General features: G+C 41.4%; 1 protein-coding gene across 1 annotated transcript in view; it reads left to right on the top strand.

Moving 5' to 3' along the window:
- The window catches only part of LOC139695113 (uncharacterized), a 231796-nt gene extending 211093 nt beyond the window's left edge, over positions 1–20703 (top strand). The window contains exons 3-4 of the mRNA XM_071593747.1: positions 2877–3001; positions 20517–20703. Coding sequence (XP_071449848.1) covers positions 2877–3001; positions 20517–20669 — 278 coding nt within the window. The 3' untranslated portion in view covers positions 20670–20703. The remainder of the gene's footprint in view (positions 1–2876; positions 3002–20516) is intronic.
- The last annotated feature ends 1413 nt before the right edge of the window (positions 20704–22116 follow it).

The raw sequence follows: 22116 nt of genomic DNA on the forward strand, positions 1-22116 counted from the left end.
GTGGTGGAAAGGGTTTTTCCTCCATAATAGTAAATGATTCGTCCCTCGGCCTCCCCACCCACCACGGAGCCACACATTTGGGACGCCACTCCGCCAAACCGGAGCGGTCGCCAGGGCTAACTCGAGGGATATAGCGCTTCTGGAGTGGTTGTCTGTTTCGGGGTGGATCTTCGGTGCAAGGGCCCACCAAAACCCTTACATCTCCGACCTCCCTACGCAGACCCCCACAACCTTGGCACTCGCCACCGGAGCGAAAACGCGACGGAAGCCGATTGACCGGGAGTGGCTAGCTCCCGGCCTCCCGTTTACGCGAAATCCGGGGCCAAAGAGGGATATCGCTCTCCGGTCCATACAGGGCATCCGAAACCCTGTTGGGAACCAGAAAGATCACCCTCCAGGATCCCCTTCTCTCCCTTACGGGTCTCCAGGCACGGCAAACACCTGGGCGGATCGCAGGCCAGATGGTATGGCCGCTCACAGACAGTGGATCCACAGCACTGTCCGGACGCATCCCTTGCTGGCTTGGGGTTTGTTTTCGGGGTTTTCTCCCCGCCCTTTTAGTCGCCTCTTACGACAAGCAGGGATACTGCGGGAGTATTCTCTATCCCCCTACCCGCGGGGGGGTTGGGGTTTGTTTTCGGGGTTTTCTCCCCGTCCTTTTAGTCGCCTCTTACGACAAGCAGGGATACTGCGGGAGTATTCTCTAACCCCCTACCCGCAGGGGGGCAAATCACACGATAACAAACAATGACTACACAGGTAGTTGGGCACATTATGAAAATTGGACGCAATATGAATGAAGCAAATAATTGTAAACAATACGCTGAGCATTTATTTATGATAAAGACGTGAAAGTTGAGGCATTTTAAGTCCAGGAATTCCTTTCCCTCTTCCGTAAGGCCGGTTCATACTTAAGGTAAGAACTCAATTGTAGCAGAGTCAGAAATCAATGCATCGTCAATCACATCGCTGAAAATGTAAAAAGAAAATTCAGCCATTTAGAGCATGGTATATTTTTCCTGAGTTTACCTAAAGAAAAAACCCGCTACGATAAGCGGAAGTAAGTAGTTTAAACAATTGAAGTCGTAATAGCGGTAATAATATTATAATTTGAGCGCAAACATGGATGTCGACGAATTGATCAGGATTCATATAATTTCTCCTTCATTATTTGAATTAATGTAAAGAAACAAATTTTTCCTCCTGAGTTCTATCAAATTCTTCTCTATATTGAATAACTCGTCAATTTATATCAGTATTGTAAATGGGTTGTATAAAAGTTATCGGGAAAAGTTTCGAAAAGTAGTTGCTTCACATGTATGTATTGCTACAAAGCCTCAAAATTCTTCAAAATACATCCCTTAAGACACACTATGGCCAGCGGCTCTTTAACGACTTGAAGGCTCCCTGGTAGGCGGATTCCGGAAAGTCCTTTAGGTTGCACGTACAAGCCTCTGTGATGGCACTTAGGGCCCCATGGTGGTGTCCTTTGAGGGAATATTTAACTTTCGGGAATAGAAAAAATAGTATGCTGGTGCCAAGTTTGGACTGTCCAAAAAGTAGGGGTCTTCTTCGATGCGTTGCAGAAGGTCTTCGCAAGCAGACACTCAACTTTGCTCTAGGTCGCCCATCAACACCGTCTAGGAAAGTTTAGCGTAGATCTTCCGCTTCGCCAAATTTTCAGTATAAATAGTTCAAATTTTGTCAACACGATCTGCGATCATGCGATCACTTAACCAACGGTCTGAATTCAGCACTTCATGCAAACTTCAGAACAATTGCTACCGATACTTTTAATACTAACCTTATATACTTTACCAATTCGTGGCGGTGAAGTAAAACAAGAATTGGATTCACGAAAATCACTATCGCTAGTTCAAATATAAGAATTGGATTCACAAAATACACTGCCATGATCGTACGTGACTGGAAACCTTACCAAGGCGTTCCCTCCTGTGATAGGGTAACATAGCGACTTACGAACACCTTCATATCATGGTGCGTGGAGTCCTTATGGCGTGAACTTATTGAGTCATGGCCAGGGAATCGACTCTTTTACATAACGTTTACCCTCGCCAACCTCTTTAACCTATGCTTCAATCTTATATTGCGTTGTAGGTATTTACTTTCTTGTTACTAAGATTTTTTTAATGCTACCCATCTTCAGAATCTATTTAACCACATTTACCCATGACTTCTCGGTGTACCCATAACAATCAATCGTCGTACATCCTCTTGCATATTTGTTTGTTGATTCTCATCCTTTCCCTCATTGTAAAATTTCACACGGGCAGACTTTTTTTGATACTCGCCAATAACTTAAGTATGCAATCAACACTCCTTCATGACACAGTAATTCCTATTTTTACCATAAAATCCATAATATACCACACACTCCACCACAACATTTAGTCATCATTGAAGTATATTCTTGCCCACAATCGCATAATCAAACAGAGAGAAGAGTACTTTAAAGCACTTCTATATTTACTTCTTCAAATAAGTCCATTTTCTCTTACGAACATGTTCAATAAGAGTGATCATAGATTTTTTATTAGCATAATTAAGTTTGCAAAAATTTAATTTTATATTTAAGTATATGCTCATGTACTCTTTAATTATTACCATTGGCCCCCTCATTCAGCATCCACATGCTTTAAGAGTCCATTCGACTGTCTTGCCATCTTTCAATACTTGGACATGATAAACGATGCCCGGTGACTCGATTAATTCCGATTGCAATAATAACACAATATTTAATTTTCCATATATGACCGTATTACAATATTTTCATTGCATATCCAGGCGTGTAGTAATTAATTCAAACTGCATGGTGAGACAATTAACCTCCTTCACAAATTTTTGTCTAATTTCAGAGTTGTGCCACGCAGCAACTAAGATCCAGGCTTCATTCCGAGGACACATGGCGAGGAAGCAGGCCCCGAAGCCAGGGAAGACGGACGACGAGCTGTCCAAGGAAATGGGGAAACTGGACGCCAAGGTATGCACTCTACAGGCGAAAAGCGGCAGAAAAACACAGAAATACACACGATCACCCACGGGTAGTCTCAAAAACAAATTAGCGCTTAGGTGGTAGTAAGGAATTTATTTGGTTGGCTGCAGCGAAAATTAAGGGTTATATTGCATCATCTATAGGTTCCTTGAATGCAAAAATTTCTATTAGTTAAGTGAATAAATTTGATAATTTTTTTAGTAAAAACGATTTTATGGGTTTGTAAATACCAATTAATTAATCAATGAGCTTAATTCTATTCCATTTATATTTTATTTTAAATTGTGTTCTGTTAAAAAGGCTAATTTCTTGAAATTTTAGCACTTACACGTAAGATTGCACACGCGTTTCCCACGAAATATCCGAATGAATTTTTTCATGGTTGAGCAAATCATTAATTCGCGTTAAGAAATTTAACCGCAACATCCAAAAAGCAGAGGTATCTGAACCTTTTCCTGAATCAGTGGGTACGGCGAACGAAAGTCTCCTTGGAGACAACTCGACGCGTGGTTTATCGCAATTCTTTCGGTTGAAAACACCAGGAAAAATCTCATGAACCTTTCTCAAAATTTATACTAAGAGTATACAAGTCCTATTACACTAGGGAGAATGAGCTCCTTTAAAAGTTTAATGTCCACTTAATTTCTTATTATGAGATTGCTGGTAAGAACTTCATTTTTTGGGATTTGTTTCCATAATTTATTGATAGAAATGAGCTCTTACGGCTAGTAATATATAATAAATGTGAAACTCCAATAGCCACTGTTTACGGCTATTGGAGTTTCACATTTATTATATAGTTTCCATAATTGACTGGCACAGGGTTTAAATATCATAACTCAATTTGAAACGCTGGATAAGAGTAAGACAATGCCGCTTAAGATGACAAGAAAACGGAAAAATTATGAAATACAGTGAACTGCTGCTTTTTAATACCCGTGATAATTTTTTTGTTTGGCAAGTCATGCACTCACCGTAAAACTATATCGAGGCAATTAACTGAGGGATACGGTTTTCATTTCAAGTAATTCGTACTCATGTAAGCCGGTTAACACATCAAACTGATTAAGGGGTTTCCATTAAGTGGAGCTGTCTGCAACGGATAATCGAATTATCCCAATATTCGGTACGCCACATTGAGAGAAATTAAGTGCTACATGATGTCTTTTCAGAAGGACATTCCGGTTCAGACAAAAAGTAGAGTCGATTCATTTGACTATGCTTAGAAAAAATCGTAGTCCCTCCACGTATCGTATTATTATGCGTGAACCCACATGCCGTTAAGTACAACTCAAACTATGTTGGAAATTGGCATGACGCACGGTTTACGAGCCGATTAACTCCAAATAACGAACAGCCAACTTATGCATTTTCTGAATAACTGATTGAAGCACGTTTCCACTTGATATTTTTTTTTATTTTACAGATGGATACAGATTTTTATTTTATCAATTGGAAAAGTGCTTCAATCAGTTATTCATTATGCTCGACTTCTACCACATCACGCCTGAAGCTACTCAATTTGTTATGTATTTTCATTTAACCTAGGCTTTTGACAGCATGAAACAACATTCATATGGAAAAGCTTCAGGGAGCAGTTATTCGAGGAATACCAAACAATGGTTCAGTAGTTTTTTTGTGTTCGCGAATGCAGGGTTAAATTAAAAATAATATGCAATCAGGTCTAATAAATTAGAGACATTGGTTTTAATATAATAGATTGCAAATAGAAATAACAAAAACGAAATATGCATTATAATGTGTTTATAAGATGCAAATTTCACTAGATTTCGTCTTATCATCCAAAAGACTTTTATATAACATCATACCATTAACGACAGGCGCCTAACAAAGATTTTACGACGAACTCATGCACATTTGTACTTCATTCAAAATGAATATCCTACGCATTTGTGAGGATAATTTAAAAGTCACTACAGACATTATTCTAGAACTTATGGAACATTCTGCTGGGATGGTGCTTATCTTAACTTCTTAAAACTAACATTTCTACAAAAAAAGATAAATATAACAAGAGGATCGTTTTGATTGCTCCCTTCGTCTTTTTTTTCAAATCTAGGATAACTTCCATTTGAACATTAATTATGAAGTTCTACGATTTTTATATATATGAAATAGTAAGGTACTGTTATTACTGTAAATGTCTTCTGTTAACGCAAGTGAAATTCGTAGATCATTGCCAAAGCAGGCGACTTTTAGAAGAAGTTTTTCTAAATAGCGTCTTAAATGCACAATGCTAATTACTATATTCATGTTTAATTACATAATCCACGAAAATAACAATAATAGTTCCTGACTGCCCTGACTTTTCACTACGGAAAGTGAAGAGGATTTTCATAACCGTGAAAAATTAAAATTTTTGACTTTTCAAATCATATTAAATCCTAAATTAGAGACCGTCGAAATGCGTAAATTTGCAAGTAGGCGAGAGACCCGGAAAACTCTGCCATTTCTGAAAATATGACCGACGATGTAGACGCGGTCAGTTTTTGCATTGGCTTCGATTTGAGATTAAATTTTTCTAAAACCAACCGTTTACGTTCGGCCAAAAGCATCACCTACCGAATTTATTACTTATTTTAAAAATTCTACGAATGTAAAGCCATAAAATCGTCATAATTTCCTGCACGTTTTAGAAAGTTCTTTCCAAAATGCGAAAACGATGAGGTCGAGTTCCGGAGTGCATCGCTTGCAGAACTCGACCTATTACCCTTTTCGACGAGACTTGAGAGGGTGCTACTCAAAAGAGTGGCAGAATAAAAAGAGAGCTAGTAAAAATGCGAAATGACGGGCAATCTCAATTGGCGTCGAAATGAGCATCTGAAAAAATACTGTCGCCCATATGCCCTTGCCTAAGTGTCCATTCAATTCCATCTCTTAGGGCATTAACGAAGTAGGCCAGGAATCTATATTCGTTAAAGGTGCACTAGGTAAAGGTTATGCAAAATAAGCGATGATGTCTCACTGTATTTCTACCAAAGAAGACCCTATCCGATTCGCACAGCGCGACGACGATAACCACGCACTGTGCCAAAATGTGCATTTAAATATACATCGAAGTTGAAGGTCTTTGCACTGTATCTTTTTAACGAATTTACCGGAGCAACTAAAACCGTGAAATTCATCAATTGCAGTTTAAAAATAGCAATGCTCTGGAGAAAACATTTTCAATAGAAAAATCCAACCTCACTTGCCGATCACATTTTCCTGCCTCGTTCCCAACTAGCATAGACTACCCACGTGCCTCTTACAAGGCCCAAGTCTCTCTACCAGATTAGAGGGAACTTGTACAAGGCCAAGAACCATTGGCCTCCTCTGGTGGAGGACAGAAACGAAACAAAAAAACACCAACAACTTTGACCAGCGGTGAAGCAAATGTTTTTCTCTTCACCAAACGATATAAAATACACCACGCTGCTTAAAGTCAGGAAATAATTTCAATCACATCAAAGAAACTGAAAGAAATGCCACGGTCTAACCCTCTAGATCCTATGACCACCGGTCTTCGAGAAAAAGTAACGAAAAAAATAGTAGTTTTTAGGGGTTTGTAGGGTGCGTCGACAGCTATGGTCATTTTGCACCACTGTCATAACGTAAAACTTATGTTCCTTTTAAACTAGGAATAAGTAAACAAATAAATACGAATAAATATATAAATAAATAAAATAAACAAAAAAAAAAGGAAAATGCTAAAATCAAAAGCATTAAAATTATGAGCTCCAAAGCTAAAGCTGCCCCATTAAACCGGTTGACCTTAAAAAACTTAAGACTCGGTTAATAGACCCAGAGTCATCCCCTAAAATATTTTTTAAGTCTCCCCTTATCTTCAACATGTCTCTGGCCCTTTGGTATGTTGTGCATTCCGTCAGGATATGTTTTATCGTCAGGGGTTGGAAACACTCATTGCAGCGGGGCTGTTCTTTTACCTCCGCAAAGAGGTACGAATGAGTGAGGGCAGAGTGTCCTATTCTCAGGCGCGTAATCATGACCTCTTCCCTCCGAATTTTCCGGATGGAAGAGGACCATGGTGAAACGACCGGTTTTATTGCCCTGAGTTTATTATTTTGCAGAGACTGCCAAGTCTCCTTCCACTGATGCAGGACCGAGTTCCGCAAGGCAGCCTTTACGTCCTCCATTGGAACCAAGGTGGAGTCGGTCTCGGGTTTTCGAAGGGCATCCTTCGCTGCCTGGTCAGCTTTTTCGTTACCTCTTATGCCGACGTGACCAGGAGTCCATATAAAGGAGACCCTGTTCCCCTTTCTCTGAAGGGACAACAGGGTATAATGGATCTCCTGGACTATCGGGTGCACAGGTGCAAAGACCGATATAGATTTTAGGGCGCTCAACGAGTCTGTGCAGATGAGGAAAGAGCCATCGCTTTCTTTTATTTCTCCTAGGGCCGTCCTTATGGCTGACAGCTCGGCTGTGAAAATGCTGCAAGAAGTGTGCAGTTTTTTCCTCACGACTCCATGGTAGTGGGACACGACCGCATAGGCACATGCAGATTCTGACTTTGACCCGTCGGTGTAGACTGGGACAAAGTCAGAAAGTGAGCCGAGGACGGCACTGAAGAGCTGCTGGTATTCGGAATCGGTCGTCTTGGCTTTGCGGCGTGCACTGGCAATGAGTTTAATATCCGGCATTGGCGTTAACCAAGGCGGGTACTTAGCATAGGAGACGGGGCATACTTGAGGAAATGTAAAATTTACCGCGTTAATAAAATCATTAAAACGAACGGCAAAGGGCCTAGTTGCCCTTCTCCGCCTGTTAAATAAGTCTAAAAACCGTTGGTTAAAAACTATGTTAAAACAAGGGTGGATTGTCTCTGATAAAATTTTACAGGCATAGTTGCCCATTAAAATCATCCTGCGGGTTTCCAACGGAGGCTCCCCTGCGTCTGCAAGTAAGCTTGGGACTGGGCTTGTTCTAAATGCCCCGGTGGCCAACCGTATCCCAGCATTGTGGACACATGTAAGTGGTCTCAAGTAAGACTCTCGTCCTGAGGAATACACTATGGAACCATAGTCCAGTTTGGATCGCACCAAGCCTCTGTACAATAAAAGCATGCTGGTGCGGTCTGCTCCCCAAGTGGAGTGAGTTAAAAACTTTAAAACGTTGAGGGTTTGGCGACACCTCTCACGTAACACGCGGATATGCTCCCGCCAGTTCAGCTTTTGGTCCAGGATCATGCCGAGAAAGCGGACGGACTCCACAAATGGAAGAATCCTACCCAACAGGGTTAGGGTCGGGGTAACGTGGTAACCGCGAAGACGGTGAAAGTGCACGCATTTCGTTTTCTCCATGGAGAAACGAAATCCGTTCTTTCGCGACCACTCTCCCAGTTTGTTTAGAGTCACCTGGGCTTGCCTGGAAGCGTTTGGCAGTCGTGTCGACCGGCAAAATATGGCTAGGTCGTCCACATAGAGCGATGCCATCACCGGGGCATTGATGCATTCCACCACGTCGTTGATGGCGATGGCAAATAACGTCACGCTCAGTACTGAACCCTGGGGTACCCCGTTCTCCTGTGTAAAAGATCGGGAAAAGTGCTTCCCAGTCCTTACTTTAAAAAGGCGGTTGGTTAAAAAATTTCTGATAAATAGGGCCATGTTGCCTCTAAATCCCCACTTGTGGAGCGTGTTGAGGATTCTCCATCGCCACACACTATCATAGGCCTTCTCCAGGTCGAAGAAGACTGCTATGACGTGTTGACGGTGGAGAAAGGCTTCCTGGATGAAGTTCTCAGTGCGAACCAGATGGTCTGTCGTGGACCTGCCACGCCGAAAGCCGCACTGAGCGTCGGAGAGCAGGTGTCGACTCTCCAAGCACCACATGAGACGTCGGTTTACCATCCGTTCCATCACCTTGCACAGGCAGCTGGTGAGAGATATGGGACGGTAGTTGTTCGGGTCATTTTTGTCCTTGCCCTGTTTTGGGATTGGTATCACGATGGACTCTCGCCAGGCATTTGGAAAACTGCCCTCGTTCCAGAGTTGGTTGAGGGTATTTAGGACCTCCCCAATCGCGGTTTCCGGAATGTTCCGGAGAAATGCGTTGTGGATTTCGTCCGCCCCTGGCGAGGTGTAATGGGAGTCTTCGATGGCGGATTTAAGCTCCCAGGACGTGAAAGGCTCATTGTAATATTCGCTTGTAGGGCCTGCACCAAAATTGAGAGGGACTCTCTCGCATCGCCTCTTCCGGTTCGCAAAGTCCGCGGCATAGCCCTCGTCACTGCTATTGGCCGCGAACTGACTGGCAAATATGTTGCTTATTTCGGCAGGTGAATTAACCACCCGGCCAGCAACAAGCAATGGTGAGATGACAAATGAGCCCTTGGACCCGGAGATTTTCTTGACTTTGTCCCATACCTGACCAAGTGGCGTGCGATGGTTGATGGTAGAGACGTATTCTATCCAGGAAGCCCTCTTGGCCTCCTTCACGGCCCTTCGAGCTCGTGCTCTCAGGCGGCGGTACGATGCCAGATTAGTTGCCGTGGGATATTTTCTAAAAATATTCAATGCTTTTTTCCTCGCCCGAATCGCCCGGTCGCATTCCCCGTTCCACCAAGGGACAGGAGCTCGATTTATATTCCCGGACGTACGAGGGATACTTTTGGTAGCTGCCGCCAACAGCGTTGAGCTTAGTTTATCGACGTTGCGCAACGCGTCGAAACTTGCGTCGTGTTTATATGTAAACGTACGCTTGAAAAGTGGCCAGTCCGCACGGTTAATACGCCACTTTTCCGGAGGTTTTGAAATGGTGGGCGAAGAGTCTTCTTTAACGAGTAGAAGAGGAAAATGGTCACTCCCACAGAGATCGTTGTGGGTGGACATTTTCAGCTTTGGGGCTAGACTTCTCGAGCATAGACAAAGATCTATTGCTGAGAATTCCCCATTGAAGCTGTTAAAACGGGTTTTTTCGCCGCTATTTAATAAAAACAGGTTAAAATCCTCAATAAAGTTGGATAAAATTCGACCTCTCCTATTACTTTGGGTTTCTGGCCCTCCCCAGAGAGGATCATGGGCATTAAAATCTCCCATCAAAATGAACGGCTGAGGAAGCTGGTGGACAAGGGCTTCAAGGTTCAGGCGGGTCACCGGTGCACCCTCTGGCAGATACACGTTGCATAACGTCATCCTCTCAGGGGTGTGCACCGTGACAGCGACGGCCTGGAATGGAGAGTTCAGTTGGACTCGCGAGGTGTAAAGGGCCTCACGGGCCGCAACTGCTACTCCCCCTTGGGCTCGTTGGCCACTTAGGTCATCCATTCTAAAAACAGTGAACCCCTTCAGAATACCCTTATTTTCAGCCTTAAAATGGGTCTCTTGGAGACAAATACAAGAGGGTTTAAAATCTTGGATTAAAATGGCCAGCTCCTCCTTGTGCCGATAAAAACCATTGCAGTTCCACTGCAGAATGGAACACATTTAAAATGTTAAATTAAAATAAATAAATAAATAAATATATAAATAAATAAGTTGACTAAAAAGGGAGATGACCAACTCTATTGAGGTTATCGCTTGAAGCGATGTTTCCTCTTCCACTCGTTTGCGAAGACCTCTGTATCAGAGATACTCTGGTCCTCTTCAATTACCTCCGGCTTCTTTGGCTTCACTGGAGGCGGCGGGGAGGGTGTATTCTCACGCCCTTTTGGCGTGTTCCCCTTGGTGGTTTTTTGTGGGCTCTTCTTTGAAGGGCCCACAGGAGTAGGTGGCTCCTTGTCCACCTTACTCTTTCCATCCTTCACCCTTTTGGGTTTAGGCACTTGCGTGTTTACAATTGGGGATTCTTTCGGTATCTCCGTCTGCGTGGCGATGGTATACTTTACACATGGCGTGGTTGCAACGGAAGCAAAGGACCGGGAGAAAGTTGGGGCGATTAGCGCCCTGTATTTCCTCCTCGCTTCCGCATATGGGATTTTTTCCAGTGTTTTTATCTCCATGACTTTCCTTTCTTCTTTCATCTTCGGGCAATCACGAGAGTACACTGGGTGTGTACCCTCGCAATTGACACAAAGAGGTTCCGAAGAGCACTCTTTATCCTCGTGCGCGTCTTTGCCACAGCGCGGGCAGGTGGCCTTGCCCTCGCAGCGCGACGCGACATGGCCGAACCGTTGGCATTTGAAACAACGCACGGGATTCGGGATGAATGGCCTCACTGGTACCGATTCATAGCCCACAAACACCTTGTCGGGTAGTCTATCACGCGCAAACGTCAAGATCACGGAGGTGCTGTTCACGTTTTCTCCGTTGCGCCTCGTGGTGAGTCGACGACAATCAGTCACTCCCTGAGAGAACATTTCTCTCTTGATTTCTTCGATGTCCACGTATAGGAGGTCGTAGTGACTGATGACTCCCCGACAGGTGTTAAGAGTGCGGTGCACCTCCACCTTAATCGGAATGTCATGGAGCATTCCCATAGCAAGCAATTTTTCGCTCTGTGTGTCGTTCAGGGTCTCTATAAGTAGTGTACCATCCCTGAGCTTCTTCACGCTCTTTGGGTCCCCAGGCACAATCTGTGACAACACTCTGCGAATTAAGAAGGGAGAAACCTTTTTCAAGGTCTCACCTTCCTTTGCACAAGACATAATTAAATAGCGCTTACATGCGCCGATACACTTTTCTCCCCCGCCGGTGTCCGGACGGGATCTTTTTAGTGGTGGAAAGGGTTTTTCCTCCATAATAAGAGATGATTCGTCCCTCGGCCTCCCCACCCGCCACGGAGCCACACATTTGGGACGCCACTCCGCCAAACCGGAGCGGTCGCCAGGGCTAACTCGAGGGATATAGCGCTTCTGGAGTGGTTGTCTGTTTCGGGGTGGATCTTCGGTGCAAGGGCCCACCAAAACCCTTACATCTCCGACCTCCCTACGCAGACCCCCACAACCTTGGCACTCGCCACCGGAGCGAAAACGCGACGGAAGCCGATTGACCGGGAGTGGCTAGCTCCCGGCCTCCCGTTTACGCGAAATCCGGGGCCGAAGAGGGATATCGCTCCCCGGTCCATACAGGGCATCCGACACCCTGCTGGGAACCAGAAAGCTCACCCTCCAGGATCCCCTTCTCTCCCTTACGGGTCTCCAGGCACGGCAAACACCTGGGCGGATCGCAGGCCAGATGGTATGGCCGCTCACAGACAGTGGATCCACAGCACTGTCCGGACGCATCCCTTGCTGGCTTGGGGTTTGATTTCGGGGTTTTCTCCCCGCCCTTTTAGTCGCCTCTTACGACAAGCAGGGATACTGCGGGAGTATTCTCTATCCCCCTACCCGCGGGGGGGACGAAAAAAAAAAAAAAAAAAAAATTATATTATAAATAAATATAAAAGTAACGGAAGCTACTAGTTAAATAAAGACTAAGCATTGTAATTCGCCATAAATATTTAAATATATACATTCTAGAGCGTGCTTTCATTTGATTAGAATGAACATAAAGTGTTTAGGTTATGAAACTCAGAAAAGGATAGAAGAAGGCTTGTAATCTACGGGGCGAAAAATCTGATATTTTTATGACAAAAATTAGTATTTAAATAAAACTATTTTTAACTCACAATAGTCCATCAGAGCAGAAAGAATTAGGATAAATTTTGTGCGCCATAAAGCGAAATGGAACGAGCCACTATCCAACTAGGTTACCTCAAACTCGGATATAAAGGCTTTTGGAAAGTGCAACAGAGGATCCACAAAATATGAAAGGATTGTACAAGTGTACCATCGCAGAAGGTGGTTCTTAAGATACTTGAATTAAGAAAATAATATATCATATACATATATACTCACATACATAGACACACCCATCGAAATGAAACTTTATTCAGAGAAGGAAAAGAAAAACAATTTCCCATGTCCTATATAACTTAATTATGTTTCAACCAGTGTCGAAGTTTCCGTCATTATTAAGGTACAGCATGAAGCTTTAAGAGTAGAGGACTGTTTCATGTAGTCAGAGAGGGTGGTTATTGGTGGAGGCTCTGGTTAACGTAGGGTATGGGTTCAAAAGAAGTCTGAGATCAACAGTGTGAGTTGTTGAAAATTAGGAGAGAGAGGCGGGAGAAGATTTTATAGGAGTCGCAGAAACTTAAAGGATGAGAAAAGCTTATACAAGGGTCAATCTCGTTTTAACGCCTCCTTTCTGGGAGATTTTCCAGGGCTTAAAATTTCGAAATTTGCTGAGAAATCCAATTTCAAGTTTTCTCGCGGAAATGCAGGAAAGATGGGTCAAACTTTGGTGCTTTTATTTACGAGACATAAAAGCCCGACGGTAATTTTATGTCTCGTCTCCATTAATGTGTAAGAAATTTCATTTGAAGTCTAATTTTTCCTCGTGGAATTCTTGATAATGAGCGAAACTTCGAAACCGGCTGGTCAATAATTAAACTTCGAGGAATATTACCAAGTTTTTCTTTTTCCGTTGTCATTACACAAAGTACTGAAGGTCAAAATTATTTCTACTTACATTAATTTAAGACTTAAGTTACCCCAGAGATCTGGAGTAACAAGTTCACTAGGATAAAATGTAGCCGAGGATAGTGACGAGGAGGAGCAGAAGAGAATGACAAGAGCCTTAAATAGGGGTGAAAGTTTGACGGGTGATGCCAAGTTACCGTAGAGACAGAGAACAAGTCTGAAATTCGAGTAAGCCATGAATAAATTTAAAAGCTATTTTGCGAAACGCCATGAAGGCATATACTTAAAAAGCTCCTCTTATGTAAACTTTCTAAAACTAGGTTTAAGTGAAAATACGTGTATATCAGTTTATGTAAGCTTTCGCATCTCCAGCCGGAGGAGAAGGTCAGTGTTTGAGAGCTAGAGACGTGACAACGAAGTCCTCCAATTCAAACCATAAAAATCAGTATCGGGTCTAGAAAATCTCTAAAATTGAGAAGTGGGATTTTCGCAAATGAACTAAAATAATTTTGATTTTTTTTACCCCAAAGATAGTTGAAAATCTTGTTTAATTTGAAACAAATTTGGAGACCGCCATGCACACAACAATATAATCGTATCCTCGGGAGAATATTCAAAATTAGTTTCTGGGACATACAACTAAGTACTCGTATTTCCCTGAAATTATTATTTATTTTACATTTTCCTAAACTCAAAATTGTTCCCCTAGTGAGGAGGGGAATTACCCTCCCGTGGATTTGCTCCTTATACTAATCGAACGAAAAATCACGCGCTGGCCACGATCAGACAGGTAACTCACTTTGAGGAAGAGGCAAACACTGGGATACGAAAGGGTAGTGGTAAGAGAATTCATGTCTCTTTCATGTATTTGCCTGTTACAATCTCAGGTTTTTTGTGAAAATCGAGTTTTTTGCATCATATTTAGGTGCCCGCAATAATGGAGTATAAATAGCCATTTTCTATCAGGTTTCAATGTGCAACTTTTTGTAATGCATAATTTAATTTACATGCTCTTGTAATATGATTACAGATGACCTTTTAATGGCAATAAATTTTTTAGAACACATTATTCAATTAATTACATCGACAAAATAGTGTTTCAGAAATATATTACATTATTCACGTTCACGATGGTTTAGATGGCATGTAAACGGAGTTGTAGTTTCGAGAAAGTGAGATATACGAATAACTCTTACATTATTTGAGAAGCGGAAATGCCTTACGTAAGCACCACTTCTTTCTTTAACATTCGTGCAATATACGACCAATTTATCTAATATAATTGGGTATATTAAAGAGTTTATTTTATCTTCAATCAATTGATTTATTTTCGATTCCGATAACTTAAATATTTGTTCATTAAAGGGGTTTATAATTACTTCAGCAATTAGATATAGAAATTAAGATAATAAAATGAATTTTTTCATACGGGTATGATGAAATTCTTCACTACAAATTATTAGAAAAAGGAATGTATCACAAACGTTAAATCCGGAGTGAGGGTAAACGTTTTTTTCTTCCTAAATGTAGGTAGAATTTTAGCAGCTTATTATTGCAGACACTCTAATGCGCGATTACTTCAAGGGTATAAGACCTTTTCACAGAGATAACATTTCCTTAACCTCGACATTGGTGTAAAAACTGGTAGATTCGCCAAATATGTGTGAATTGAGGCTGATAAAATCACCGGAAATAAAAGTGACAGACTTTTTTCAAACTGCAAGAACGAACAACTATGAAACTTTTATAATAACAAGCTTAAAACATCGCCATCTACTTCAAAACAAAAATAATAAAGCAGAAAATTATTTTAAAAGGATTTGAATTATCAGAACCGGCAAACACGTCCTTTTGACATTAAATTTCATCGATGAAACAAAACCGAAGAGGATTTAAAAATTGATTTTTTTCCAACTCAGAAAAATAAAAATAACCGCCATCAGTGAAGATAAATCCCGTAGCTAGTCCAAGGTCTAGTCTATAAAGGTTTCATTGCAAAAAATAATCTTTCGAGCGATGCTAAACTGAAGCCAAAATCCGCATTCGAAAGTTCTTTTGAAAATACAACCCAATTTTTTCACAAAGCTCATAATGGAAGTCGCTATCTTTGCAGAGACCGAAGCAAAAAAATTTCTGGCATCGAATGATATGAGCTCAAGAGTACAAACAGAGTTTATTTTTAACAAATAACAGTTTTGTGTCGATAAATACTTTTTCTCTACACCACTAGTTCATAGCGAGGAGTCTTTTAGGGGAATATTTGAATGCCGACTTATACACTTGGCAGGGAAATCAGAAATAATGGGTCGCACGGTATCTTTTCTTTTCGAGTCTTAAGACTGGGTCTTGCAAGCGGGCGACGAGACGACATATAAGCCATTGTTATTTCCGGCCGTATTCTCAGGTCGAGCGACTAACTACTTTTCTCTGATTGTTAGGACTGTCGTCTTATTCCTTTCCACCATTTGCAAGAGGGCGTACGTACTTAAACGTACGTATGCACTGGCACAGAGATACAACTTGACACTACTAAGTAGCAAATACTTCTTAAACATCTCCCTCGTCCACAAGTATGATGGGCGAAGAATACCCTGGGAGTCAGACACGAAGTAATCGTCCTCAATGCGAATACATCAAGAAACCGTAAAACCTACGTTGAGCGCATTTTGATGATGAAGACGTGAAGGACGAGAGTTTGAGCCGATTTTCGTGCAGCGCCTACGAGTTTCGTTTCTTTCCCTCAATCTCACAGTCGTCGTAACCTCAAAAGTATCGTAAAAGTACGTGCCCCCTCAATGTCTCACATGAGAGGCTAAATTAACACGCCAACTTGACAGAATACCAATGGTATGTTGTTCCGAGTGCAATTTGAGATTTGAACGATCCATGAAGCATGCATATTTTTCGTAAACATATACGCCTGAATTTAACGCAGCTACATAGCGATACATTCTCATAAAATATTAATTAGAAATCATACGATTTGAAATGTCCTAGGGAATACCAATACCGAACTTTATACATTTAGACACACTTGGAACATTTTCAGTGACATGAATGTTTGTTTATAATTCGCCCAAATGTTTCGAGCGTGAACAAGGGTTGACATATTACCCAATGTGAAACGATTTTTAATCTTAAGTTTTCAACCAGGGTTTCCTCCAGACTAATTTTTATCACACCAAGTTTATTTAGGAGTGCCTTCGAAGACGTTTTATATATGTTCATCATAAATTGTTTAAGTTTATATCATAATATGAACCATTTATCATAATTTAATGTTGCTTTAGTAGAGATAAAAGTTGCTAAACAGTTTTAAATTGTTTGATGAAAATAAATCATTGTTCATGAGTATTCTAATCCTTAAATTGGTTACTAGCCTTCAGGCCTTCGTTCTTTTCTATTCAGTTTATGTATCCCTGACCCTAACCCCTTGTTTCTCTGGTTTTCATGTCCACCTTTAATTTCATCTGCACTTGTCTCTTGGTCTTCCTTGCGGAATCTTCCCCATTATTATGTAAATAACTAATCCATTGCGCCTCCAGGTGTGCCTCCTTCTTTACATGGTGTTTATGTCTTCCGCTCTATATACTTTCAAGTTCCTTCCTTTGTCTATTTAATTTATCGTTGAAAATTAAGCAACTTCGATAAAGGTTTCCGTTCGGGTCATTATTTTGCTAAAGAACGAAAATTAAGTCTAGGCAAAGGCAAAATTAAGGCACGGCAAAACACCGAAAAAGACATTAATGCAGAACACCATTAAAAAACTGGAAGCCATTATAAGGAAGCTACCGCAAGGATTTTCACACACAACGAAAAATGTCTACAGAATAATAAGGAAGAAAAGACCCAAAAAGTAAAAGGGGGGAAAAGAAGACAGATATAAACGAAACTAAACCATTTCGGGAGCACTGGAATAGGAGATAGGAATATCATGGTTTTAAACTTTAAATTGTTTCCGCAGGCGAAAATGGAATTAATGTTGTGGATAGTAGCACAATATCAAAAAACAGTTCATGTTACAAAAAAAGGGCCATAGGAGTCTTGGTGGAAGAATGTAAAAAGGGAGGGAAGAAACTTATCGGAGCGCGTGTAACCATAATGAATGAGTGTAAATCAAATTTTTGAAATAAAAGACTCAGTACTTAACGTTGAAAAGGTCTAAATAAATTTTTAAAAACGGTTGAAAACAATGGCAAATGTTATAAATTAAAATTTATTCATATCAATGCAACAATGTGATGTTATATCCAACTCATTTTCATTTTTTTGATGAAACAATAATGTGAAGTACTATACATAAAAATAATAATTTTTATACCTTTATGTTACCGTGATGTGGAGACAATTTCAATTAAAATAAAGAGATTATATAAATAAAGTAACTTAAAGCACTCGACCGGGTATTAAGGGATCTGGGTTCGAATCCCGGTCAAGGCAAATGATTTTTACACTGACATTGTTGCATTGAAATGCATATTAGCGGATGACGATGTTAAAAGTCACTGTTGCGGCATCTCCCGCAGTTTCTTCGGAATCACATAAACAAATGAGGGGATCGAGATGGAACGATGGCTATCGTACTGGCTTCCCAACCAGAGGGCCCGGTTCAAATCCCGGCGGTGTTGAATATTTTTCAGAGGTATCTCGATCCCTACTAGAGGTGCTTTGTGGAGGGCACTTGAGTGAGTACGCCGACCGTCGGATGGGGCGTTAAACTGCGGACCCCTTGGCACCTTTCGTAAAGAGTAGGCTAATGCCGACGCCCGGTTTCTCTCCACCCTTCATCCTTCCCTATCCATCCCTAATGGCGCAAATGACCTCAGCTCTCGGTCGCCTCCCCTATATACTACCATGAACAAATGAATCAATTTTCTAGGCATAGAATGAAATGCGTAGGTGATTTCAATGGTGAAATTATGTTGATTTTACACTTTTAAGTTACATGTATCGTTGCATGTAGTTTTGTCAGGCATTTATTTTAATTTAAAAAGTCGACCTTAATCATACTCCCAGTTTTCATCAATTTCCGCTATATGGATTGGTCAAACAAAAACGGCCGGCTGAATATGAGATTCACCAACGAATTACAGTATATTTTTTAATTACATATTTTGTGAAAACACCCGAGAGAAAATTGAAATAGAATTTTAATTTCAACTCCACAAATATCCTTTCAAATTTGTAGGATATACTTATCAAGTAAAAAGTGTAAAAGATGAAAATAAATATGTAGGTAATGATCAGATTTTTTTCTACATAAATTGTTGCATTTTACCATGGAAATAGATCCAACAGCTGCTAACCCACGGTAAAACGTTAACTACACAGTTATGAGAGATTTCTACCAAAATACAAAAAATCATCACCTTTTCAAAATGTTTATAATGTAATATTGATATATGGTGGTTCTCACATTAATACTTATCGTGCTATCTTATCCAAAGGTTTCTAGCTTCGTGCTCACGCACGCGGCTAAACATTAACGTAGAATATCCAAAAGCATATATCTTAAATAACCTCTTCAGGTGCATTCCCGGTCAAATTTCTGCATATTATGACATACATTTTCTCTACACGACACATGGGACAAAGTAACTTAGTGTAGTGGTATTCTAGAGGGTAAACCGTTGGACTACTGGTCGTAGGACCCGTATTTGATTCTTGGTGACGCCTCTGGGCACCAGCTTCACCCAAGACGAGTGATTATCGGGAGCTAGATATCCTTGGGAAACCATAGACGGCACTAGGAAAGGAACAGGCCACCCCTACCTTCATGTGTGAATATCATAAGATGTTCGACTTAGCACTATGCGAACTCTATCACCCTCTTCAATCCGACCTTCGGGTTGGTAACTGCGGTATTTACCAAATAATAACATACATGTATATACCAACGTATGTACATATATATAATTATTATTATAAATGCATATAAAATTTAAGTTCGTATAAAATATAAATGTATTATCACCTATCTCTTGCTGTTCTCTGCATTGTTCCAAAGTGACCTAAATAGTCGGCCCATTCGGGTTGTCTGGAGTAAATTTTAAGAGGTAGTAGTATATAAAGATATAAATAACAAAGAAAAACGAAAACCAGTGATCATCAGAGTGGTGGTCTAGGTTTCGATGCTAATCCCGTATACACCAGTTATCGGTACTTAGGTATCTCATGGGAAACAATACATTGTTTCAGAAGCGGCCACTTATTTTCCTGCTTTCATTGGTTCCTGTGGGAGTTAGTTACCTTACTAAAAGGCAACTCCATGGCTCTGAAGGGCGTTCTGTATTCAGTAATGAACATGTGTAGCGCCCGGGAGAGTTGTTAGCTATCAAGTTGTAAATATAAAATGAACCTACCTACGGCCGTGAAGCAATGAAAAACGAAATAGCTGAGACCGTAAACTTGATAGGCACTAGGTTTGTAAAGGGGGGAGGTAAACACAAAATTACACGTAAGGGGAAATATAGGGAACACACACTTGATCACTTTGGTGAGTTTGGGAAACAGTGACACACGTATACCTCAATCACACTCAAACAATCAAAATTAATAAAAAATAAAACAAACTTAAAACCACTCGATCACTAGTGTGTGTTAAGGAATAACAGTCACTCCCGTGAATTGCATTCACACACACACTCAGGGTTTGCAAGGATATCTCCTATTCGAGGGACCCGTTGTGCTTACACAGGAATGAAAAACAATTGAGATAAAAATCATAAAGAAAAGGCTCAAGTTCATGTTCGCAATCACTCGGGTGTCTTAGACCTTTGAGAATCGCACTCACTCACTTGCCCAGGGTTTACAAGGATTCCTCCTATGCCAGCGACCCGTCAATCACACAGATGAACACAAAATAAATAAGAATTCATTTGGTACTTATTACGGCGATAAAGTTGACGGTCCGGCTATTTCGTTTTTCGACCATCAAATTGATCAGAAAATTGACCAAAGACCACATACTCTAATACGCACTGGCATGTCACTTAAGGTTATGTGGACGCGAGTCAGATTTCTATAACAATGAAGGTTTTTTTTCTCTCTTTTCACATCACCGTTCGCGGGGTCAAGGGTGAAGAGTTGGACGACGAGCTGGCGGACATCGACCTGACTGACCCGGAGTTGAACAAGGCGGCCACGAAGATCCAGGCGTCGTTCCGCGGCCACAAAGTGCGCAAGGACGTCGGCCCGAACGATAAGGATGAGGAGAAGGGGAACGAGTGAGGCAGCCCCTGTTGAACGGGAGGGATGGAGAGAGTTGGAGGGGGAGGCGGGAGGGATGGGAGGGCGCGCATGCAAAGAAGGCAGGGGGGATGTGCATGAGCTATATGTATAAAATATACATGTATTGGAAATATAAATATGTTGCCACATACACATATAATTATATACATATATTCATGAACAAAGGATAAAGGGGTGCGCGCGGAGAGAGGGTGGCGGAGGGAGAGGGTGGCGTAGGGAGAAGGTGCTGGAAACGTGGTGTGAAATGTGAAAAGGGGAGGAAGATATTTTGGGGGATGTAGGGGTGGGTGAGGGTGTGTAGAGGAAGGGGGTTGTGTGAGAAGACTAGGGATCTTCAGGAGGGCGCGAGGAAGGACAAGGTGTGGTGCGTCGAATGGGGTGGTGGCTGGGAGGGAAGGGTGGGGAGCCCATTCAATCATTCTCAATATCCGAGACATCAACGGAGAAGGAAATCAGTGTCCGCTAATGCAATCGCAATCCATTCACCAGCCCATAAACAGCAACGGGGAAAGAGAAAGGAAAACAAAATATTTTGACACAAACGTGAAAGAAACCACTTTCACACGCTAGATGGAAGCGTGATGAATTTTTCTCCCACTTTTTGCAGATGTGGGTAATTTTGGTTGGGATGGAAAGACTGATTAGAGAGAAGGTTTAGGAAGAGATCCCCAGTGCAACGATGTCAATGGCCACATCCCGCTCTTCATTTAGCTAACGAAAAGTGGTTTCTTCATGCGCAAGGGTCCAACCGTGAGCAGCAACTCAATTCACTGTTTCCTAGCTCTTTTAATGCTGCCCATGCATTTGTGACCTTTTTCAGGCAAATTCCATCTTACAATTTCTCACAAATCTCTTACCCTTTCTCTCTCTCTGCAAAAAGTACACCATGTATAACTTCACGCTTAAGCTGTTTACAAAATATGATGCATTATAATTTCCCCATATCCTGCCCTTGCTCTCTTCACATGTAAGCAATCACGAGATCAAACTCGTAATGCGATGTAAATAATATCACGTATAAAATGGTTTGGTTAAAAATTTCTTTTTATCGTCACATTCACGTTTACCGGTGACCCGACTTCACTACACTGTAGAACCATCGCACTAACGATGCAACAAAATACCGAAAAAGGGTTGCATGAAACGTGATTTATTTTTATAATTCGATTCTAATCAAATCATTTTAAGAACGGGCTTCCACAAAAATTATCGGTCTATTAATTTAAACGTATTCATACGTTAAAATTTCAATCCAAGGATTGGTTGCACTCTCGATCTACAAAAATCCCTTTTCCCAACCCAAATTTTATTCGCTGACATTTTTCCGTTCATTCTTCTCCATTTGATTTCATTGTCTTCCTCTGGAGACGCCCTTTTGCTATGCTCCGAACAAATCCCTTGTGTATCAAGTTGTGCACATTGTGTT

The sequence above is a fragment of the Hetaerina americana genome, unplaced genomic scaffold (genome assembly GCF_022747635.1).
Source record: "Hetaerina americana unplaced genomic scaffold, ioHetAmer1.1.p SCAF_6, whole genome shotgun sequence".
NCBI lineage: Eukaryota > Metazoa > Arthropoda > Insecta > Odonata > Calopterygidae > Hetaerina > Hetaerina americana.